General features: G+C 40.2%; 1 protein-coding gene and 2 non-coding genes across 4 annotated transcripts in view; 2 read left to right on the top strand and 1 right to left on the bottom strand.

The window, feature by feature from the left end:
* The first annotated feature begins 845 nt into the window (after positions 1–845).
* trnaa-agc (transfer RNA alanine (anticodon AGC)) lies at positions 846–918 on the top strand. The gene has a single exon. It is a non-coding gene; the product is annotated as a tRNA-Ala (tRNA).
* A 1,035-nt stretch (positions 919–1,953) lies between these two features.
* trnaa-agc (transfer RNA alanine (anticodon AGC)) lies at positions 1,954–2,026 on the top strand. Its single transcript has one exon. It is a non-coding gene; the product is annotated as a tRNA-Ala (tRNA).
* Positions 2,027–13,889: 11,863 nt separating this feature from the next.
* The window catches only part of mtcl2 (microtubule crosslinking factor 2), an 89,015-nt gene continuing 78,005 nt past the window's right edge, over positions 13,890–24,899 (bottom strand). For both annotated transcript variants that reach the window (XM_004553988.3, XM_004553987.3), the window contains exons 18-24: positions 23,716–23,780; positions 23,431–23,593; positions 22,685–23,281; positions 22,297–22,564; positions 21,621–21,839; positions 20,119–20,549; positions 13,890–19,847 (exon numbers count right to left, since the gene is read on the bottom strand). In XM_004553988.3, the coding sequence (XP_004554045.3) occupies positions 19,713–19,847; positions 20,119–20,549; positions 21,621–21,839; positions 22,297–22,564; positions 22,685–23,281; positions 23,431–23,593; positions 23,716–23,780 (1,878 nt within the window). In that variant the 3' untranslated portion in view covers positions 13,890–19,712. The remainder of the gene's footprint in view (positions 19,848–20,118; positions 20,550–21,620; positions 21,840–22,296; positions 22,565–22,684; positions 23,282–23,430; positions 23,594–23,715; positions 23,781–24,899) is intronic.

Here is a 24,899-nt window from a genome sequence, read left to right as displayed (position 1 = left end):
CAAGTGCATGTTTGAACTGGAAAATTTCATAATGCTTTTAAATCAGGTAAATCTAATATTAATATAATAATAGTTTCCATGTTGCATCACTTGGTTATAAATTATTATTTGTTTCATTTCAACAGGGAGCTTGGGCTTAATGTGGGCTACTGTATTAACAATCAGATTTCCCACATAACACAGCCTTTCATGAATGAACAGTGGTTGAGATAAGCAACAAACATGCATGCACACAGCAACAGGCATATGTGTAAGAAACTGGAAAATATTAACAGCGTATGCACTGTTTCACAGTGGATCGTGGCATGTTGAAGTGTTTCTGCTCTCTCTCATAGCACTCCTGTTACATTCAGGTAAATCTATGCATAGAAACAGAGAAACACACTCCTCACTCTAGTAGTCAGCCAAGAGGGAGGAGCCAGCGGTATCTCATGTGGCAAGGTAGTATTGGAATATGAAAATAACCATCTGTCAGATCTGTTGAGGTCATCTAATCCCTTTCCAGCAGATGTTTTTGCATGTCAGCAGGTGTGGTTCTGAATATGGATATCTAACATTGGCCTTCATTTCAACAGGGAGCATGCCAGGAAATAAAGTCAGTAGATATGAATTCTATGTAACATACCTTCTTTTTGCACATTAACAAGTCTCACTCTGCTTGCCATTAGAATGAATACAGGCTTAAGACTTCTATCCTTTCCTTACAGGATATGGGAGAGTTCTCAAACATGCTTTAATGCGATTTCATGCAAAAATACACACTTCCAGATACATTATTTTAACTTTCTAAAAGCTTATCTGACATTTAACCTTGTTTCCCCTGAGCTGCGTTGTTGAGAGCACCAGGGGGATTAGCTCAAATGGTAGAGCGCTCGCTTAGCATGCGAGAGGTAGCGGGATCGATGCCCGCATCCTCCAAAATATTTTTGACTATAGTCAAAATTGTGGCTATTTAATTGAGCGTATCCAGATTAAAATTTGATAAACTGTGCAGTCCCAGCTCCATCAAATGATCACTTCTGACCGAAGGTCTTGCAAGACTTTGAACTGTAGGTGGATCTTACATGAAGGGTGACCCGACAACCCGTTTTAAAGCAATTTTAACTTTTCAAAAATATTCGAGTAAAGCTAGTTACTCTTACAGCTTTTGTGTGGTCATGGAAAGTCACATTTCCCATCTTTTTTTCCCCCTGGGCACTACATCAAGTAGTAATCAATAATCCCTGAATCCTCGAATCCTTAAATAATATCCTCAGTAAGTTACAAAAACAGTGCATTTCTGTTGCATGGTGCGGTTGAAGCATTCAGAATGCCTAACCAGCTTAATGCACTTTTAAACTTTTAATTATACACTTTTGTAATCATACCGAGCAGCATTTGAAAGTTATTCAGCAATAGCTTTCAGGTCCCCTCTAACAGCTGTGCCAGCACTCCCCGAGTCCGTATAATTGCCACTTCGCATATTTCACAGTGTGCCATAAGAACTCTTTATGCTACAAAATATGTGAGTTATTAGTAAATGGGAAAAACTTAACATCTAATTGTGTTTTAGTTTGCTTTGTTGTCTAAATGAGCCTCTTAACCATCAGTGTTAAACCTTTAAATAACATCACACACTGCAGTAGGGTAGGGACACTGTGTGCACATTTCTTTCGAACAGTGAATCGATGACGCTGTGTCATGACAATGTCAGTCATTATGAAGAATATGACACAAGCACAGGAACTACTGATTAGAAGTGGAACGCTTGTTAAGTTAATGTGCATGTGTAGAGCAAAAATGCCAGTTCTGCCTTTTTGGCGCGTCTCATATTTGAACAGTTTCAAATGCGCATTTTACAGACAGATCCGCTGTGCTTTATTTATAATATGCATACGTACAATGGAATTAAAATGTATCAGGGTTTTGTAGTGTTCAGTTCATCATCGGGTCACAACCCGCAGTATCAAGTAGGGGGGATTAGCTCAAATGGTAGAGCGCTCGCTTAGCATGCGAGAGGTAGCGGGATCGATGCCCGCATCCTCCATACGCATTATTCTTTACAAATAAAAGTAAAGATTTTCCGCTGACACGGTCGTCTTACTCCGCTATCATTATGTTATGGTAATTAAAACTTGTATAAACGGTGGTATCTTAACTTTGACCAGGTAGGTCACCCAGTCCCTAAGAAGACCGAAGACCTCAGGCCACACATCTGCGCGTACATCCCAGAAGGAGAAGGGCCCCTGGCATGTTAACAGTTTTGATGCTATCATGCTAAAATGATGGCAGTTAAAATGACTGACTTATCAGACAGCTGAGAGACAAAGTCTTACAAATGAAAGGCAGTACTTGGAAAAAATATCCTATGAAAACATGTTTCTTTTTTTACAATTATATGAGCGCATGATAGTTTATCATTACCATTAGCAGTTTACTATTTACCGCTGAAGACAGACATGTTTTGTTTATGTTTTACAGAAATACTAAAAGGACCAAAAAAAGAAGAAGAACAAAGAAATCACCAGGGCCATATTATGAATAGGAAAATGTCGTTTGTGTAAAAAAGGACTTCAGAAGGAAACCATTTCAGTGGTTAAATGCCGGTAATTTAGTTTTTAGGTTTGTTGTTGTTGTTGTTGTTTTTAGAAGTTTAGAAGAATGCCACACACGCAGACACTCGCTCCTTAATCAGTTGCGCACATATTCAGCTCACAGATCACGCGATCCCTTACTAATAAAAGTTGTCTAACGTGATAAATTGCTTAAACAAGGAAATTACAAATGTGGTTGCAAAGTTAAAAACAATTAGTTACTTTTTAAAAAATGATTCACAACCTGAATAGGTAATAAAGCAATAGATCTTTCAGCCCAATTCTATTTTTTCTGCATAATCCATCATATAAAATGTAATCAAATGAAAAAGTCTCTTTTTGAAACTAGTTTTATTAGTTTTAATCTTTTAACTTTACCCATGAAGCAAACATTAAATTATATGCAACATTCTCTGACTGGAAGAAATTTGTTTAACATTTAAACCTATTTTCTGCATATTCCAGCATATAAATTACTTTTTTTTTTCTGTGCTAGTGCAAGGTAAGTCCAAATAACATAAAAATGAATGCTGTTTCATCTCACTCACATCTGTCTGGTGTTGTGTTCATGTTTGGCTTCGCAACATTTGGTTGTATTCAGTCGTACATGTTTTGTGGAAATTCCTTCTGTCAGTTTATTTTGTTTTTACAGTCAGTGATTAAATTCTTTATATAATTTTCTCTCATTTCCTACATGAATATAATTAGCACAAATCCACAGACAGGCCTGTCATATTTTCCGTCACAAGATGGCACCACACACCGAGTCAAATCAACTTCCTGTCAGTACGCAGTTTCCAAGAGACTGGAAGAACTATTCTCTAAGATACATAAAATTAAACGTAAATGATGTGAAGATTATATTTAAAAAAATTAATTGCAAAGTGTGTGTGTGTGTGTGTGTGTGTGTGTGTGTGTGTGGGGCAGAATATTTTACTGGTACAGGAAGGAAAAGCCCATACTATGTATTTATTGTTTTGTTTTTGTTTTTGTCTTGATAGAGTTTTATTAATTGCAGTTTGCTTATGGTTATGTTATCTTATATGTTGTGATATTTTGATACCATAGTAGCATTTACAGGATATTGTTTTATTGTGATATTATACAGAAAAGAGTTACTCAATAAGGCCCATCTACTAGTTGTTTTTCTCTTTCTCTGTGACCCAAGAATTAAGGTGTAAGACTCACAAGCTGGTACCCGAAGGTCGAAAACACCACAGAGATGAGACCACTTCCTTACTCCCATCCTCCCTTTTTCTTTATCTCCTGGAAAAGGCTCGTTAAAGGCTAGGTGGTTTGTTTCAGAATTCACTAATGAAAGAACTCTGTATTTTATGTCTAGGAGTGTATTTTGCTGGGATGATCATAAATTATAGCTGAACTGATAAACTACACAAGGGATACTTTGCTCAGAAGGCAGGAAGACGTTTCCTTATTTAGTCTGTACCGGTTTGAACTGGGAAAGCTGACACACGAACCTTTTTTCCTCTATATAAACTGCTGTGTATCAAATAAACCTTTGAGTTGATTTGGGAAGGCAACCTGAAGCAGTCTGTGTTTCCTTGTTCTCCCAAGCTGCTCCCGGCGCTGTAACTAACCCAGCTGAACGGCATACCTGAGTGTTACTTTAAATAATTAGGAATCTTAGAAGGAAAGGACAGAACTCTGCTTATCGCTCACGCCACGGAGGAAACCCGGGACGGCAATTTCCTTCATTATATTTATCTAATATAAAGAAGTTTCATGTGCTACATGGTCTCTTGTCTTTTTTTTTGATCCATTGGTGTTTTTTGAACCAGACAGGTGCATAACACTGTGCTGTTTGTGTGCTACAATACAGTCTTGGCAGGCATAGCAACAGTAACTAAGGGCGAGGTTTATCATCTGATCATGCATGTCTCTTGTGATCTTCCTCTCTCTTGCTTACTTGTGCTCTCTGGCCCTCTGTATTGAGCTAATGCTATCAATACAGGCTTTAAGGTCATCCGTCAACATTTTCCTGTATGCTGGTTTGATTATCTGGTACAAAAAAAAGTAAGTGGAAGTGGAATCACACTGTGTGTCTCGTTGCTCTTATTAGTATGCTTTTTTATCTTATCTTTTCTTTAATGCAGAAGTTGGTGATCACTTGAGCTGGATTTCTTATGAGGTCATGTGTTTATATTTTTATTTAAAGTAATAATGACTCAAAGGGAAGTCACTCCCTTCCTCTTAGAGTAGGCAAGTGTGTGTGTGTGTGTGTGTGTGTGTGTGTGTGTGTGTGTGTGTGTATGTGTGTGTGTGTGTGTGTGTGTACATTTGGGCAAGTGACGAGCCTATGTTCAGTTTTAATTAGTGGAGACTCGTTGACTGTATCCTGTGTTTGTGCATCTGTTCCTGTTTGTGTGTGTTAATGTGTTTTCAGTTATATGGCATCAATAGGACCAGAAAGTGAAAGCTCATCCCTAAACCAAACGTGTTACATGAATGGTAAAAATCAAGTTATGAGTTCCGCTTTGAAGGATGAATTTATTCTTATTCTCGACACTCAGAGATACCAGCTCCGACTGATTGTACTGCTAGATTTGTTGGCTTGACATTTAGGCTTTGACTGCACAGTTTGCTAACTGAATGAAATCACTGATTGTATAAAAATGTCACTGCTTGGAATACAGGTAGCTCTTTTACTGTAAATGTAGTCATGTGAAAAAGAAGGTGCACCCCGTTTCAATCCTATGGTTTTACATATCAGGACATAAAACAATTACTAGTATGCTATCTGGTCTTCAGCAGGTCTTAAAATCAGGTAAATATGACCTCAGATGAACAGAATCACATGACATAGTACCCTGTGCCATTATTTATTTAACAAAATGCAGAAGGACTGAGTGGAAAATTAAGTTCACTCTCAATGCTACCGTAGGAATTAAGAGGATAAGTAGGAGCAACGTGCTGTTAATAAAATACACTCGACTACCTGATCACCAGCAAGCGTGAGCACCTTTGCAAACACAGAAGTTTTGGTACTTTGCTAGTCTGCAGCATTCAGGTGTGTGTTAACAAATTGCGAAGGAGAGACAACAGCAACGGCCAGCAATAAAGAAAAGAAACTGTTGCTGCCCATCAGTCTAGGAGTGTCATAAGTTCATTTACAAACAATCCATCAGAAAACATTCAAGACAGCTGCCAATTTTTTTAGGAGTGGCTATGTCAGGAAATTCGATGATCTGATGAACTTGTTGTAAATGCACATTATATCGAAGTGTAAGCATGTATGCCCACTCTGTTGGAAGTGAATGGTATAATGGTGCAGCATGGTGGTCTGGTTAAATAATTAAATAAATTTGTAATCATACCGAGCGACATTTAAAAGTTATTCAGCAGTATCTTTGAGTCCTCTGTAACAGCTGTGCCAGCACTCCCCACTTTGCTACAAAATATGTGAGTTATTAGTAAATAAAATATATATATCTCATTGTGTTTTAGTTTGGTTGGAATCTAAATATGCCTCGTCACAAATGACTAAACATCACACACTGCAATATGCATTTGTGACAATCAGATCCGCCGTGATTTATTCAAGTAATGTATTTATTTATGTGCACAAGTAGATTACTGAAATAAATCAGTTTGTGTTCAGGTCATCATCGTCTTGTAACGTCATCACATGGTCCTGTTTTTATTGTTTTTAACTTATGTGCATACATACACTTGAACATTACCTGTGTCACGACAAAAGGGGGGGTTAGCTCAAATGGTAGAAACAGATCCCCTGTGATTGAAGTAATGGTTTTACTTATGTGCATACATACATGAACGTAACCTGTGGCATTGCAAAGAAGGGGGATTAGCTCAAGTGGTAGAGCGCTTGCTTAGCATGCGAGAGGTAGCGGGATCGATGCCTGCATCCTCCACACGCTTTGATCTTTCTAAAATGAAAACATTCCACTGTTATATGTTATGGTAACATAGACATAATCTTTATGTCTATGGAAAATGAAACTTGTATAAACTGTAGTATCTTAACTCTGATCAGGAAGATTAGGCGCTCCCCAAGAGTACCAAAGACCTGAGGCCACACATCAGTACATCCATCCCAGAAGGTGAAGTGGGGAGGCCCCAATACATTCAGCTATTATAGTTCTCTATCGTTATTTTATAGTAAATGAAACTTGTATAAACCGTGGTATCTTAACTGTGACCAAGAAGATTAGGCAGTCCCCAAGAGTACCGAAGAGCTGTGTGAAGTTCCATCCTGCTTCAAACGCTCCACCATCATCCCTATTCCCAAGAAACCCACCATCACAGGACTGAATGACTACAGACCTGTCGCCTTGACGTCTGTGGTCATCAAATCCTTCGAATGACTGGTGTTAGCCCATCTGAAGGTCATTACAGGCCACCAGCTGGAGCCTCCGCAGTTTGCCTACCGGGGAAACAGGTCGGTGAATGATGCAGTAAACATGGGGCTGCATTACATCCTGCAACACCTCGACTGCCCGGGAACTTATGCCAGGGTCCTGTTTGTGGACTTTAGTTCGGCTTTTAACATCATCGTGCCTGAACTTCTCTCCTCCAAACTCTCCTAGCTCAGCGTGTCACCAGCTACCTGTTAGTGGATCACCAGCTTCCTGACAGATAGAAAGCAACAAGTGAGGCTGGGGGAGATCACCTCTGAAACTTGGTCCCTCAGTATTGGTGCCCCTCAAGGATGTGTCCTCTCACCACTACTGTTCTCCCTCTACACTAACGACTGCACCTCCAAGAACTCGGCTTTTAAACTCCTAAAGTTTGCAGATGACACCACCGTCATTGGCCTCATTCAGGATGGTGATGCGTCTGCATACCGGCAGGAAGTTGAGCGGCTGGAGCTGAACACTCTTAAGACTGTAGAGATGACAGTGGACGTCAGGAGACATCCCTCAACTCTGCCCCCCCTCACCATATCAGATAGCCCTGTGTCGACTGTGAACATCTTCAAGTTCCTGGGTACCACCATCTCCCAGGACCTGAAGTGGGAGACCAACATCAACTCCATCCTCAAAAAGACCCTCCAGAGGATGTACTTCCTGAGACAACTGGGGAAGTACAGTCTTCTACAGGAGCTTCTGATCCAGTTCTACACTGCGGTCATTGAGTCTGTCCTGTGCTCCTCCATCACAGTCTGGTATGGAGCAGCCACTAAACAGGACAGGAGCAGACTGCAACGGACTGTAGGGGCAGCAGAAAGGATGCCCCCCTGCCCTCCATCCAGGATCTGTACCTCTCAAGAACCAGGAAATGGGCAGGGAAAATCATCACAGACCCATCACACCCTGCACACAGACTTTTTTATCTGCTGCCCTCTGGCAGACGGTACAGAAGCCTGCAGACCAGGACCACCCGACACAGGAACAGTTTCTTTCCCCTCGCCATCTCCCTTCTAAACAGTTGGCCTGTCACACTGCTCCCACTGCCAGACTGCAACTGCACCTTATGTACATTCTGTAGTATTCATTCCACTTCATTTCTGTATTCTATGTATATAAGTTTAGATTGGTTATTTATACTTAGTTTACACAGCTTTGTGTATGTATGTGTATGCATGTGCAATGTATATATAGACACGTGTGTGTGTGTGTGTGTGTGTGTGTGATTTACATTGCTGTGCTTGAGAGCCTCCATCTACCGGAACCAAATTCCTTGTATGTGTCTGCACATATACTTGGCCAATAAACCTGATTCTGATTCTGATTCTGACCTGAGGCCACACATCAGTACATCCATCCCAGAAGGCGAAGTGGGGAGGCAACAGATGGACTGTCCATAATCAAAGGGTATCAATCCCAGAGAAGCAGAGCTACGGCCTACTCTGTAAGTTTCAAAGATGCATTTTTATGGAAAGATCCCCTGTGATTGAAGTAATGGTTTTACTTATGTGCATACATGCCCTTGAACGTAACCTGTGACACAGACCAGGAGGGGGATTAGCTCAAATGGCAGAGCGCTCGCTTAGCATGCGAGAGGTAGCGGGATCGATGCCTGCATCCTCCACACGCTTTGTTCTTTCCAAAGCACAAACAAAAATGGTCTGCTGTTATAGTCCTCTATCATGATGTTATAGTAAATGAAACTTGTATAAACCGTGGTATCTTAACTGTGACCAAGAAGATTAGGCAGTCCCCAAGAATACTGAAGACCGAGAGCACACATCAGTACGTCCATCCCAGAAGGAGAAGTGGGGACAGATGGACTGTCCATAATCAAAGGGTATGAATCCCGCAGGACCAGAGCTACAGCCTACTCTTTAACTTTCAAATATGTGTAGCCTGGGTAGCCACACAGGACACAATTACTGGGGTTCTTAATGTGCAGTTTTATTGTAAATGACGACTGAATAAACCAAAAAAATGTCCTTTGACCTTTACTTTTGTCAAACAGCGGCCATATGGACTTGTACTGAACATCGACAGCACGAGAGGTAACGTGGCAAAGTAACAGAATAACCGATTAAACAAAGATGTGCCAATACAATACGAGGAATAAAAGAAATTCAAGTCCTCCACCATAATCCCTGTCCCCAAGAAACCTAGGATCACTGGACTAAATGACTACAGACCCTGCATCCTCCACATGCTTTGGTCTTGCAGCGTGAGAGACAATTAATGTAAGTTTAATTCATAATAAGTGAGCTGTGTGGTACGGGTGACATGGATCTCATTGTGTTTGACCTTCCGTTGAGCTTTTTGTGAATGCAGATTATGTAGAAGTGTAAACAGCCACCGTCTTGGACTGAACTGAAAGTGAATGTAAAATTAAACAGTATAGTGGTCCAGTATAGTGGTCCAGTCCAGTGGTCCAGTCCAGTGGTCAGCGCTGTTGCCTCACAGCATGATGGTCCTGGGTTTGGGTCTACCATTGGTAGGTTCCTTTATAAGAGGAGTTAGGATGTTCGTATAACTTTATTTTGTGCTTGTACTTACAGTACAGGCACTTACAGCTTACAGTTTTGGATTAAAAAAATTATTATATTACACTGCAATTATTGCATCCCCTCTGTGACTGCTCTTGTATAAGATATATAGACAATAACTCATAGGCTTCCTCTAACGCTGACCTATTTTCTGTTTTTCTATTTTGTTTTACACACACAGACACAGGAATCTACATCATTAATCTCAGCACATCCAGATTCTGCAGTGCTCCCAAATGTTTGTTAAATACGTTCATTAGTTTGAGCCAACCCTCTACTGCTAGGTTTAACTTTTCAAAGTCAGAGAAAAACATGTGGCAAACTTAGATGTTTTGGCCTATTGTAATCCCACAGCCTGAGCTGGTATGATTAACAAGGAATCAAACAGCCCTGAAGTTAAAGCTAAACCTTATTTTGACTCTTGCATGGGGATTTTGAGCTCAGGTCAACTGTGTTTTAAGGATAATCCACAGAATCAACTGGTGTACTAAGTTGTGAAATGGGTAAATCTATACTTAATTGGTTTATCTACTATTATTTTTGCACTTTCACAAATTGTAGCTGTGGTTTAGAATTTGAAATGTATTCTTAGAGTGATCCCTCATGTTATTGCATAACAACAGTATTAGAATTTGGTCTTTGAACAACACCACAGCAGATTTTAAAGCAGTTGAAACTGTAATTAACGAAATAAAGCATCAACAGTTTAAGAATTACAGCAACTTTTGCACAACTACTCCTTTTACTCAGGTTTGGAGAGATCGAGGAAACGTCTCTAATACTCAGATGCAAATTTCTTGCACTCTGTGCCTGGCGGAAATATGGGACCCATAACATTGAATGATTAGTTTAATGCTCTACCAGGATTTCAGTTTCTGCTTGTTTGTGGGTGTTTTTACCTTCATAAATTATGCTCAGTTGCCCTTTTTATAACTTAATAAGTTTGGGTTTTGTGTTGCTTACACCTTTTTGGGCAGCTATAAAACTGAATTCAACACTTGCAGACAACACTTGGAAGTCTGAACTTTAGTCTTGTATATTACTTCCCTTTAAATTGTGGCAGTATGGAGTAAACATTAAAAATCTTAATAGACCTGTCTGTGAGTACTTGGTGTTCATACAAACATATAATAGACAGTTTGGAATTATTCTCATCAAATGAAAGCTGGAACTATCCGCATACATCAGTCACCCTGCAAACCAGGGCAAAAAACCCTGCTAACATTATGTAATGTTTTATACCAGAAGAAAACTTAATATTGATTATTTGGTATGCAAACCTAAGAAGAATTTCCCTTTAATAATATCATGCACATCCTGTGTATAAGAGTGTCTGTGTTAAGGAAAGAAAGTAAAAAGAGACCATAACATTACAGTTTAAATCATTAACAGAATTAAATCATTTGTTTGAATGAAAGAAAACAAATTGTAATCTAGATATTGGAGTATCTAAATAAAAAAACTCACTACCCCACACTACCATATGTTTGGTCAAAACAGGAAGTGGTTCCTTTGTTCTCGAATGTTGCTATAAAGAGGTCACTTCCTGTTTCTCCAGGACTGCTGGTGCTTGTTCTCTACTTTGTTTTTGCTCTTAGAGGATGTGTAGATGGAGGAAGAGGTAGTAAATCAGACTGAAAGGTACACCAAGGCAGATCAAGGATCTTAAATGATGGTACACAGGAACAGAAGTAATAAAGTGCAATATGGATGGATGCATTAACCCTCTACAGCACAGCGTTGCTCCAAGGCAACAGAAAGTTTTTTTTAACCCTCATGCCCAGTACACGTAAACTGAAATGCTGCCAACCAATCAGGGTGTTTGGAAAAGTGAAAAACTTCAGTCCAATGCTGTGTTTGAGTCACTATCAACTCAAGCATGATTTGAAGGTGGGGCATCCTTTTCTGACACATGGTCCTAGGACTGCATGGTGTCAGAAGAAGGTAAGAACGTTTGCCCTATCATGTTTAAAATTACATAAACTGGAAGTTAAAAACTACGTGTGAGTGTAAGAAGATGCTTTAGGTTTTATTATGTTAGGTTTTATTATGTTAGGTTTTATTATGTTAGGTTTTATTATGTTAGGTTTTATTATGTTAGGTTTTATTAACTGTTTTAAATTTTACCTTCTCAGAAATCCAGTTTCTCTTTTCATAGTGCGATAAGGGGTACTTTTTAAAGAGACTTTGATAACAGTGTGTTCGTATGTAATTATATGTTATTTCATGTATTTGTGCACATTTCACTAATGTGATCCTTCTTGCACGGTAAGAGACAATCAAACATTTCCTCCAAGTGGAAATTTGGCCCTAAATACAAAATTGCACAAAGTCTGTGCAAATCCAAAAATGAAGCAAGAGGAGAGGGTGAGTCTCTCTCCAGTTAATGCAATCTAGTAGTGACCAAACTAAAGGGGATTTGATGTGTCACCACGCTAAACTGTAATACATGGAACACCTGCCTGCTAAATGTGCACGTTAACATTATTCTTGTGAGCATGAAAGTGTGCTGATGTTATTAGTGCACTCAAAGCATAATTGTTCCTATATAGAGCCTCACAGGGATCCTACAGGAAACACTCTTTCTTCCTTACTCCCACTCACGATCTTCTTTTGCAACGCTTTTCGGCAGCCCGAGAGTCCATCTTCACTTTCCTCTGCTTTAGTCGTACAAACAAGACTGATGGATTAGATTGTTTCACACATTGTTGAGGAGCTTTTTACTCTTTGTTGTTCCTCTTCCATTCCTTGGAGATATTTTCTTCTTCCTATCCTTCTGATCACATTCACATTTCATTCGATCTTATTTCCTTCCAACCTACACAGTGTTATTGTCACTCAGAGCCACATGGGGGTTTAAAGACAAAGGAATAGAACTCTTATAGCTTCACACAAAACTAGATCAAATGCTATGTTGTTTAGCAAGCAATTTTGGCTGTTTTTTAAAGGGAGCAGGAAGTCAACTGCTGCCTAATTATTTTCCTATATAATTAGAGCTTTTATATTGTGTGCATTTTCCAAAAGCTGAGTCTCAATAAAACACCATCTGTCCAGTCCACCTAATCAGATGGAGCACTGCTAAAGCTCTTCTGCATCCCCTACCAGAGATGATAAATACTTATGAATTTAAGCATGTCAGTAAGATCTGTTTTTTTTTCAACAATTTTTCTACACTCACAAGCCACTTCATTAGGTACACCTCTTCAATTCAGTTTTGTTTATAAAAAAAAGAGCCCAGTTTATGTCATACAATGATCAGACTTCCTGATAGTGTTGAGAGGAATGCAACAGTAACTCAAACAAGCACTTACAACCAAGGGATGTAGAAAAGCTCTGAAGGCATAATGAGAACATTAAAGCAGATGGGCTGCAGCAGCAAATGACCTCACGTCTGACAGCTAAGAACAAGAAACTGAGGCTACAGTGTGCATGGGATCCCCCAAAAAGTGGACAATGGAAAATAGGAAAAACATGATCTCCAGTTCTGCTGCAACATTTGGATAAGTAGGATCACAATTTGGCATTAACAAAATAAAATGGATTAAAATGTATCAATGACCCTTGTATCAATGATTTGGCTTGTTAGTGGTGGTGTAATGGTATGGAGGATTTTCCCCCTTAGTACTCAGAAGGGGTTCAAATCAATACCAGCAAGATGTAACTAATGAAGTGGCCAGTGAGTGTATGTATATGTATGCATGCTTCTGGACATTTATGGCCAGTGTGGTCAGATGAGATAGCGCTTGATAACTTTGAGGCAAAGCCGGTGTTGTGCCATTTAGAAAAATACACAATAACAACAATATAGTGTCATTTATGTGCTAAACTCAAGATACTGTGAGGGGTTCAAAGTTTCACGTTACCCTTTCTGCTTCTGTAAATTCTTAAAATATTTGTTTTGAAATCTTTTAATTAGATTTTTAAAATTTTTCAATTTGAATTCTTACTCCTAGAATTGCAATAAACAAGTACAATTCTTATATCAGGTCCAGTCATTCAAGTAAACCAGGAGTGCAGTTCATTAAAAACAAACCACTAAAATTAAATGGACATTACCTATAGACATTAGTTTCCTGGTGTAGAATTGACAAAAGCTGCAGCAGTGAGCATTTATAAGACATCTTATAAATCTTGATGCAGGCAAGATGCAATGCAGGCATCTTGATGTCTTTGACACTGGTGCCTGCATTGCATGATCTGACCTTAACTTGGTTTAATTTGCCTAAACTTAAACAAACTGAGATGGAAAGATCCACTTGATATGAAACTACTTCTGTCTCACTTGACTACCGGCAACTGAGTTTGTGTCAGTGAAACACTGCAGAAGTCAAAATGTGTATAGAAAAAAAGAAAAAAAAATGTACACACGACAAGAGAACAGCTCCTTTAAAATTCAACAAACATTTATTTGTGAAGTCTGTGACAAACAGGAGGCAGTTTTAATGTCATGTTTTACAAGCTACACTGGTTGGATAAAACAAAACAAAATCACCAACCCCTTTAAAAATCAACTTGGATCAAATTTTCTCATCTTCCTATTAATGTTGGCTGCCACATTTTATTCTCCATCAGCTTGAAAACGCTTCTATGTACAGAAGAAATGCTCAAGTGTGGCCTATAAAGGGAGAGAGCTACATACGTCCACAGTGACCTGGCTCAGATCAGCTGTTGATATTCAGCTTTTCTCAAAAAAAAGAAAGAAAAAGAAGTAAGGACAAGGACAGAGTACAGACCTTTCTTTTCAAGTTGCAATACAAGGGACATGTTTTCTTACTGTGTACTCATTTTATTTTGCTTTCATAGCATTCCCCTTTTATTTAAGAATCAAGCAGTATTAAAAAAAGACAAGAGTATAGGCTATATAAAGCGAATATACAGGCAGTTTCTAGGTAATAGTTTAGCCAACATTATGAACAGCTTAATATTCACGTATAGATTCCCAGCATGTAATGATCATAAGAACAGATGGTACAGATTAAATGGAAACAGATTAAAAAAGCTGGGGAAAAAACAAAAACGTTGCTTCGACAGGCTTACAGACACACAGGAAACAATAAGACTTGCAGTTTGCATCATGCAACCTGTAAGAAGTCATCTGTCAATGGCTGGTGATGTGTGACCTGCAAATCTGTTCTGTAGTGGCTGAAATGCCTCATGCTTATAACCTGAGGGGGTGGAGCATAAGGAACACCTGATTGGCAGGTGAGAAGGCTGGAGAGGCAGAAACAACTGACTGAGGAGGTCAGAGTCAGAGAAACTGGAGACGTTTCATTTTATCATGGGACGGTTGACCTCAAAATGAAATTCACATCTGGCCAGTGGAACCAGAGGAAATAGTTCCAAGTAGTCCCTGCAGGAAGTTATTTATTTATTTGAGTATCCCACAAATGATTAATGAAAAGAGACATTTATGCATTTATGACAAGTTTTTCCAATCATAATTTGTCTCTTTAAGCACCACAAGAGAAGAAAATTTATTTTTATCATATTTAACATAAGGCAGAAGACATTTCTCCAAATCTTACAATAAGTTACAATGAAATAATCTAGGCAGGCCAGAGGTAAAATATATTCATTTCATTTTGCGGTGAACAGTTCTGCTCATAGAAAACCAGTTGGTAGTAAATGTCATCTAATATTCATGTCCAGCTCTGACATCCTGCATCTTGTATTTGTTCTAATAAAAATCAAATACAATAGCAAAAATATGAAAATACAATAAGTTATTATCATGGTTTAAATGAACACAAACCAATTAATTTGTTTGCATTTTTGTGAAAAACATAAAACTCCAGTAGTCCCTGTTGTTTGGCGAATGCAGCAACGTGGCAGTTATATGCACGTGCTTTGAAGATGTGCCAGGATGTCATGCTGTCCGTCAAAAAAAACATTGAACTAAAATGTAAATTGGTCCACATTGTCATTCAGCTGTAGGTCTGCACACAAAAACCCCTCCTAAGGCTGCGTGTCATTTAGAAACTGCCGGACATGAATGCACAAGATGATAAATTAAGACGATTAAGTCCAGGTGTAACTATGTGTGGCGTCATCATACAGAACGTACTTAGGTGGAGCCAGACATTTGCAGAAAAATAAGCCTTAATTGAACCGAGACATCTTTGTAGAGGAAAGGCACTAAAGTTACCTTCTTGTGGACAGTGAGCATATAAGACAATGAGACTATAAGGCTAAAATGTCCAATGATGATCAATATGTTGAAGAAACCCGAATCAAAGTGTTTAATGACACGTGTCAGAGGTAGAACAGATCCCGGTAAACTTTCCATCTAGAAATTTTGTTTCATGTGTGTCATCAGGAGTTTCAAAATAAAAGCTTTAGCGTTATTTCAGTAAAGAACAAAGTCTTCCGGCCTGCTTACGGCATCCATGGCACTTTCACCTTTTTACGTGCTTGAATCTGAAACTCAGTGGAAAAGGTTTCGAGAACCGATCCAAGACCGTGATTGATTTTATAGTTGTGGAGTATGTCTAAAAAAAAAAGATATAGTGGCAAAGTCTCATATTAGTGCAGGATAATAGTTCCTTTGTGGTTTGAGCCTATTCATTCTAGTGTTTAGTGGGGCAGACTGTGGGATGACTTAAGCACTGGTTTGTGGCCGTTTCAGACATGCCACGGAGATTAATTTCCGACATAGTCTGCTCCTGTTAGATTCTCCACAGTGTAAGAGCTTCTGCCTTTTTAATGGATACACAGACCTCTCGTATGAGGAGCTCACTGAATGGAAAAGAAGCGCAGCAGTTTTATCAATGCTCATCATTACTAATATGTCTACACAGTCATCAGTGTAGTTAGCGGGTACAATAGCTAGTCACTTGACTGCTAACTTAGTCACAAATGTGTCAAAGCCAGTTTTAAGCATATTTAACCTCATGACTGGAAAAAAATGTAATACAGGACTTCTATAGATAGTTGCACGAACCTCACTTTCTTGCCATTCGGAGCCTGTGGTATCTATTTAATATGTCACAAGTCTTTCCAGTATTTATTTATCATTCTTGGTCATGTTTCTGATCAACAGCACCAGTATCTTTCCTTTTTAGGTCTTGCTCCCTTTCTTTTGCTTTTCTCTTATTAAGAATATGTTTTAGGATTCAGTTCATTTCCTGTATGTGCTTCATAGACGTAAAATGACAGCGTGAGGGAGAGTAGGTCTACAGCAGTTCAGTTATTCTTTTATAATGAAGAGTCAGCATCGGCAGTTGGCCAGACGTTTATGCTAAAAATTGCTGTTGGCACACATTTCCACTATCAGTGCATCCTTCCTGCAAAGCCTTAAATTACGGAAATGTCACGGAATGTCGAAAAGGCTTGACTTTTCAGTCCACTTGGATGCACGGGGTTATTCATTTTCGGTGGTTTATCCAATCAGACTGCTTGGGTAGGACTGCATGTTGTGTAATGCTGTGGTTAAAAAGGAAAAAAAAAATCAGTCTAGCCTTGTGGTAATTGGGTCCGTAGCTTTTGAAGCAGCGCCTGCTTTCATGCAGTTGGGTTTGTACCAGTTGTGAGGGTTGGAGAGGAGACAGCAACATTTAGACTGTGGGTTTTCTTCGGTGTGTTATTTAAATACACGCACTGTTTGTGTAATGCCCTATTTTAAACTGCTGAGTCATTAGAAGCCGAGAAACGCTGGTCTACTGCTCAAACACGAAGTGAAAGAGACGCGTTAGAATAGATGGATAGAAAACTGAGTGGACTGCCTTGTCAAAGGGCAGCAAGTCCAGAGCAGACTTTAAACTGAGTAGCACCATGACAGAAAGACTAGAAACCGGCAAAATTTCAGTAAAACGTCCATAAAAATAAACATAACTAAACAAAAATAATTTACTCTCCATACAGTGCAGATAACCCTTGATATAAAAGTTCTGCTCTTACATCTGTTTAAGTACTTTATGCATTGTAATTACATGCATAAAAACAACCCTATTCATTTAAAAAAGGCCTGCTGGGTTTGCAGTTTTCTTTAACAGAGTCCAGTTTTGGTGTGAGCTGACTATTAATAAGTGATCTGACAGGCACTTTGAATATCTGTTTATTGATTGAAAAAAGAAAGACATGGCAAAAAATAAAAACAAAGATAAAAGCCAAAAAAACAAAATGTTATTCAAAACCCTGCCAAATATGTTTATGATTAAATTACATTATTTTCTAATGTTCAATCCACTAAAAAGTATCACTCCTTAATATTTCTGTTGCGAATGAAGGATGCGAATATATCCTTCAGAAATATATTTTATATTGTTGTAACTGTCAGTTAGGGGGGAAAAGGTGATATATGTATAAATTAATAATATATCTTTAAATTTAAAAAATCTAATACTAAATAAATAAAACAAATCTTTGAAATTATTTCATGATGAGTAAAAAATGTCAGTGCTGCTGAGAGTTTGTTGTTTACAAAACTGCATTTATGCTACATTTTTAAAAAACGTGTATGGGTTTCTACACTGCGTCACCAGTGCAGCCTTACAATGCAATGCAGGCGTGTGTCAGAGAGCAAAGGAGGTTAAGGGTGCTTTAAAACATCTGCCCTTCACCAGAAAGGGATTTATGAACTAATAAACCAGAAAACATGACAGCCACACACATCTAGCATGACCTCAAATAAAAAAACGGAATGCAGAAAAGACAGTGAGCAGTTTGAGCTCAGCTACACTGTTTCACTGATTCTTTAGTCTGTTGTTGAAGCTGCTTCAATATCACGTTTTTAAAGATTTATCGAAAGGTTCCTTCCAAAACCCAGCAGTTAGTATATGGATGGATTGGATTTGCTTTGCTAGGAAAATGGAATGCATTTAATGTGATGGTTTTGCCTCCGTCTGTGGCCTATTAGCTCTGAATATAGGTGTAAAAAGGTCAATTGTAATTGGTGCATTTCTATCTGATGCCATGCTCTTAGACTTTGGAATGTAACCAACTGAAATGTGTTGGGAAAGTGTGCTGTGGGACTGGACACCATGTCTTCATCACACCATCACTGAAAGCTTAAAGGAGGAATCTTGACATCAGCGAAGGTAGATCTCGATAATAACAAACAGGCACTTTTTTTGCCTGCGGAAAAAGAGTCAAACCAAATGATAATTTCCCAACTGGACTGTGGAGAATAACCTACGCTAATCTATGAGGTTTAAATTATGGCTACAATGCCAGAAAATCTCTTCGTATTTGTGGCCAAAGTTCTTTTGGAAACCAAGCCTAAGAGTATTTTTGTTGCTTAGGTTTGCTAAGAAACAAAAAATAGTAGGAGGTCGTCTCTGAGATCACTTATAGCAAGAAGTTTCTAGCAATAAGTGCAGTCATGCTGAGATATGCAGCCTAACAGTCTTTAAGTTCTTCCTTAAGGAAGGAAACGCTGTAAACGAGTCCTCGACTTAAAACAGATGCAGAATTTTTTTAGATCCATGTTGGAGACACTTGGTGGAATGTTACCGTGCTAATCAATCTAAGCGGGATAATTTCATGTGTTTATGACAAGGTTCGGTGAGTAACTGTCTCTGCAGGTACCATCTCTGGAGAAATCACAGCTCTTAACCAGATTGCATCTCGGAGATTGATGGTTTCAGAGTTATGCAGAATATCTCTGTGAAGAATATCTTGTCTATGGTTGTATGTCTCCTACAGAAACATCCGCACTTTCATTCCATATTTTCTTAACCTTGATTGTTTTTATATCTTAATGGCTGCTTGCTCAACAGCAAGGTGGCAGGTTGATGTCATCAAGTTGGATCTTCCATTCTGTTGTAGTACCTGTCATTGTGCAAATCTGATGGGGTGTTTAGTAGCTCCAGTCCTGACATCTTTGTTTTATTTTGTAGCGTCTCTTTAGGTCATTGTTAGTTCTGTTATGTATGAAAGCATGTGTCTTTTCTGCTCTGCTGGTAGCTTGTATTGTTTAGATCTGATTAGGAGTTTTAGTCCCCCTGTCCTTGGCATTAGAATGGTACAGTCCAAGACAACTGATGCATTGCTCGGTGTGTTTGTGTGATTTCTTTTATGCGCATGTGGCAGTAGGTTTTTTTCAGCAGTCTATGCAGTGTGCTATCAGTGTGTGTGTTACGTTTGGCAGTGTGCCTACATGGCAGGTTTTAGGGGTGTGTGATGTGACAACAGTGAGTGTTTTCATGGCAGTAGCGTCTGTGAAGAATCGTTGTTTGCTTTCTGTACGTATGCGTGCGGCAGTAGTGTTGTCACTCGTTGTTGGTGTCTGCCTTCTCCTCTGTTGTAGGCAAAGACTCTTGTGGACGGTGCTTGCAGTGACGAGTGGATGCTCTTGATGGTCTGGCAAAGCAGGCAGACTGGGCAGCGCAGTCGCAGGGTGCATCCTGGGAAATGGAAAGATTGGAAATGGAAGTGTTATTTCTCCAAACATGGCGGTATGAATGTTTTTCCTGTTGCATGCTGTGTACAGTTTTTAATTAAGCTAAAGTGTTAAAACTGTACCGAGGCCAATTTAGCCTTGTGTCGATTGCATGTTTCCGAAAAAAATATTGGGGTTTGGAAATTAAACGAAGAAGAAAAAAACAGCATTGAAACTTTGAGCTTTTATTATTGGTCTAAAACAAGCAACACCAAGGTATCCTACATGAACCTCACCTCTGTCCCTGATCCAGTAGCAACGGCGTTGCTCACGGTTTCCTTGCCTCCTCCCATGATGCTGATCATCTCCTCCCCAGCTGTCTGTCTCATAAACCTCTTATTAACGATTCTGGTCACGCTGTCGTTGCCTCCACCCAACCCAGCCAGCGTGCCAAGTCCCCCAACAGCCATTGACACGCACTCTGGCTTGGGCTCATCAACGCTGCTGAAGACACCCAAACTTCCAAGGTTGCCGAGAGATTCTCTTTGGGCGCTTTCCCCAGACAGGGGGGCTCCTCCAGGGCTACGGCTGCTGCAGACATTCCTGAAGAATTCCTGGACCACGCCACCGTACCGCTGAGAACTGGGGTCTGATCCACACACCGCCACCCCCGAGGGTTTTCCTGCGGCAGGAAGGTGCCGAGCTGGGCTAGCAGTCTGGCTTGGTCCTGACGCAAAGTGAGATCAACAATGGGTATGGCACTAAACAGGATCAGCTGATAGCTAGAAGCGTGCTTGATATTAAAAACATTTTCAAGATGTGATGAGCAGGAATTACTACTCACAACAAAAGTTTGTGCACTCCTTTTCCTTTCTAGTAATACATTTATACAAACGTTAACATCTCTTCCTAGACATAGAAGGTTCATGTTTCACACTTGAGGTTTTCCTTCCTTGCATATTGTTACTGGTACAGGTGACTATTGTCTATCTTGCCTCTTTCCTGCAGTGGATGTTTGCTGAGTTACTTTTTAACAAGCTACAGTATGCTCATGTGCTCACTTTAGATAAGAAGGAGACCTACAAGGGAAGCAGCTCGGTTTGGGACTTTCCGTACAGCGGAAATGTTAGCTGGGAAAGTTCTGAGAAGAAGCTGCTCTTTAAAACGTTTGCTGTTAGCAAATACACGCCTTCTCTGAATAACTAGGCTTTGAGGGAGTTAAGTTCTAACTTAACAGATGTTTTTATGGACTGAGTGTTACGTACTTATGATTCAAAATATCAGTCTTTCAAAATATATGGCTCCCCTCCTTGAGCGAGAAGCTTCTTCCTGTTAAAAGGGAGTTTTTCTTTGCCACTGTTGCCAAGTATTTGCTTAATGGCAACTGGAGCATTTCTCTCTATTGTTATATTGTAAAGTGTTTCTGTGTAAATTTCCCTGAGATAATGTATGATGTAACAAGTGACGAGGAAAAAAAAGGCAAAAAATAAAAAAAAGGTAAAAAAATTTAAAACTGCACTCATGTTAGCAGAGTTTACTCTTACTATTTCTCATTTGTGCTTTTTCTACTGTGAAAGAATTAAAATATCTTTTGATGCAGCTTAGCAACCAGCTGGTTCTCTGACATCTCAATCTGTTCACAAAACTGTATTAATTTGGTTTTACAGTAAAACTAAAAGTTAACAAGACTACATAACCCTGTGTCATTTTTTTAAAAGTGACTGTTTTTATTGGCACTTAATACTTCTGACCATCACAGAGTTGATGTACAGTATGTGTAGGTTTGTTAAGCGCTTACCTACGTCACCCCTCCACAGGGACTCTGTGCTCCCAGTGTGTTCCACAACACTGAATAGGCTGGAGAGGCCATCAGTGAGGCCGCTCAAGACGGGGCTGTCTCGGGTGGTGGTGGAGCGAGCCCAGGCTGAGCCTCCACCACCACCAATGGGTCTCTGCTGGAGGCTCCATAGGCTGCGGTCTCTGGAGGAGGAAGCCTCATTCAGTCTGGAGGTAGAGCCTAAAAACAAGGCAACAATGTTAGTCATCTCAAAACTTGAAAAGTATACATAAATAATCATCATCATCAGATCCTGGATACAAGCGGCGGAAATGGGCTTCCTCCGAAGGGTGGCTGGCGTCTCCCTTAGAGATAGGGTGAGAAGTTCGGCCATTCGGGAGGGGCTCAGAGTAGAGCCGCTGCTCCTTCACATCCAAAGGAGCCAGTTGAGGTGGTTCGGGCCTCCTGGGCGCCTCTTGGGTGAGGTGTTCCGGGCATGTCCCACTGAGAGGAGGACCCAGTGCAGACCCAAGACACGCTGTAGAGATTATATCTCTCGGCAGGCCTGGGAACGCCTTGGTGTTCCCCTGGACAAGCTGGAGGAGGTGGCTAGGTAGAGGGAGGTCTGGGCTGCTGCCCCTGCGACCCGGATAAGAAGATGGATGGATGGACATTAATAATCATAAAACAAATTTACCAGAAGACACTCTGCGTTGTAGTTTTGGTGATCCGTATTTGGGCGAGCAGCACGGCCTCTCGATGCGGCTGTGAACTTTATCGAGTGATGTGGATATCTGCCGAGTTCTTGCGGATGCCAAAGAGGAAGTGGCTCCTGAAGAGGGACGAGGAGACCAGACTTTGGAATGTAACCCGGTGCCTCTGCTGCTGGGAAGGTTCTCAGTTTGAAGACCAATGCTGACGTATTGGGTTGCAGTCTGTGTGGACCTGGTGGACACAGCGACTGCCTGTGTGGAGAAAATAAATATTTATTGATAACAAGCAAAAAAGTGAACCCCTATTGGAATCAAAAAACAAACTTGTTTTCCTTTTAATAACTAACTGAGAACCTTAATAAAAAGCATTACCTGACTCCCAGGTTCCTTGCCAGATTTTCTCTCCAAAGATGAAGAGCGAATGGCCTGTCGAACACAGTTGGTCATTTCCTTCATGTCGTCACTTAAATTGGCTGAAATCTCTCCGATCTCCAGGGTGTGATAAGGAGAAGAGGGCGACATCCCATCAACCACATTGTTAGCCGAGCCGCTAACAGTGTTACTGATGACGCTGGGCATCGATCTGGCAATACAGCTGCTTCTGCTCTCCAACAGCTCCCTGTGCTGGTTGGACAGGGAGCTCAGCCACTGCTCATAGGAGGACGAAAAGGAGGATGCAGGTTGACGCTGAATGTCCAGGGTTTCCACTGCAGCTACGCCGGCATCTGAGCCATTCACCTCCAGCAAGAAGCTCCCGTTCTGAGTGTGCTCTGGCTCTTCGGCCTCCTGGTTCCTTCTCCAGTGATCAGTGCGTCTCACGGTGGGAGGGCTGTAGTAGATCCGGATGCCAGTGCGGTCTGGAGCAGTGTAGCTCCTCTGCACAGGCTCCAAGTCCAGCTGTGATCCTACTCGACTGCAGGAGCCGCTGGGACCATCCCATGTTTTACAGGTGTCAATGATCTTAGGGGTCTGAAACAAGAGACAAGAGAATAATAAGACAACTTTCTACTTACTTGGCTAAAACATTACAATATATACAGCTAATTATTAGGTAAATATAGTAAATAATATACTATAAGCTGCATGGATCCGTAGCTCTGTATAAGTAAGCTGTTAACCTCATTGGTTAGGCAGGTCCAATTTTTTCTGGTGTTGTCGCCCAGATCAGAGGGAATGAAAAGAGGCGGGGCAGCAAGCTGTATTTTCTCCCCCTGATTGGCTGTTCCGTTGACCTCCGAGCACTCCAGCTCTAACGTGGACTTGATCCTTTTCACCAATGAGCTGATGAGAAAAGAGAACTTATGTTTAGCTATCAAGACAACACACTGATATAATTTTTTTAAAATTACTAGAGTAACGGGCTAAAATTGATGATCTAGCTGAAATTGATCTATTATTGTTACCTTGGTGACCCCGTTCCGTTAGCAACGACTGAGTCCGGAGACGATTCACCGCTCGGTGGCTTTGACTTTAAGAAGAAAAGAGATCCAGGCTGTCAGTGAAAAGGAACTCGCTGGATCTGCTTTTTTAAGAGCTTATTAGCATTTAAATAACCTGCATCATCTACACAAATTATTCCTGTAACATTCTTTATTTATAGTTTTTTTTCACACCCCAAAAGACATCAATAGGTTATTCTGACAGGAGAAAGCGGAGACCTTGTCTGGTATAATATGTCTGTGGCAAAGTGTATCCAAACACACATACACACACACAGAAGGTAATGCTGAGTCAGTGTGTTTTACACTTGAGGAGTGATCTCACACTCAGGAGCTAATACACCATGGGTAAGATAAAAATGAGAGACAGTGGGAGGAAGGAAAAAAGGACTTCTGCAGGTGATGTGTTGTACAGATGTACCGGTGGATTTTCACTTTCAGCTGCAAGGCAGGGAAAACAAAATATATTTCTAAATATATAGAATATGTGATTCTAAGAGGACTTAATTATCATGTAATGTTAAAAAGAATCCTAGTAATCGTTACAGAAACTGGCCTAAAGGGGGCACTGAAACCAAATGTCAGAAATCTGTGAAAGCTCTGACACTGTAACACAAGCATGTGAGGTCTGCGTTTGACAGAGTGCGACACAGACACACAAATGTGCACACACACTGAGGAGATTTAGACAAAGGCAGGGAGCAGAGTGAATAAAACAAAAAGACAAGTTGTGTCCTTTCCAAAACGCCATGTTTCAAATAAAATAGGATCACTCGCTGTAGAGGAGGAATTAATACCAGGATGTTAGAAAGCAAAGAGAGCAAGAAAGAGTGCACACACCAGTTTAAACATCTAAAAAACAAAAAAGCAAAACAAAAAAAACTAAACACAGATGACAGGCTCCTGTCTGTGTGTCTGGATTTTAATTTCTGCCTGTGTGTTTGAAGAAAAGACCTTTAATGACCACTGATGCAATCCCTCATCATCCTTTCCCAGACATGCTGCAGGAGCTTGGCAGTCACTGCGCTGGTGTATAATCAGCAGATATGACTGACTATGTTTTCCCGGTGAGCTCAGCTCAACCACAGCAAGGCAGTCACACAAGTGAGGGTTCTCCTTACTCACATCATGACATTACCAGCTGTGTG

Source organism: Maylandia zebra, linkage group LG20 (genome assembly GCF_041146795.1).
Source record: "Maylandia zebra isolate NMK-2024a linkage group LG20, Mzebra_GT3a, whole genome shotgun sequence".
NCBI classification, from domain to species: Eukaryota; Metazoa; Chordata; class Actinopteri; order Cichliformes; family Cichlidae; genus Maylandia; species Maylandia zebra.
Note: the sequence above shows the minus strand (reverse complement) of the source record. Positions and strands in the feature narration are given on the sequence as shown.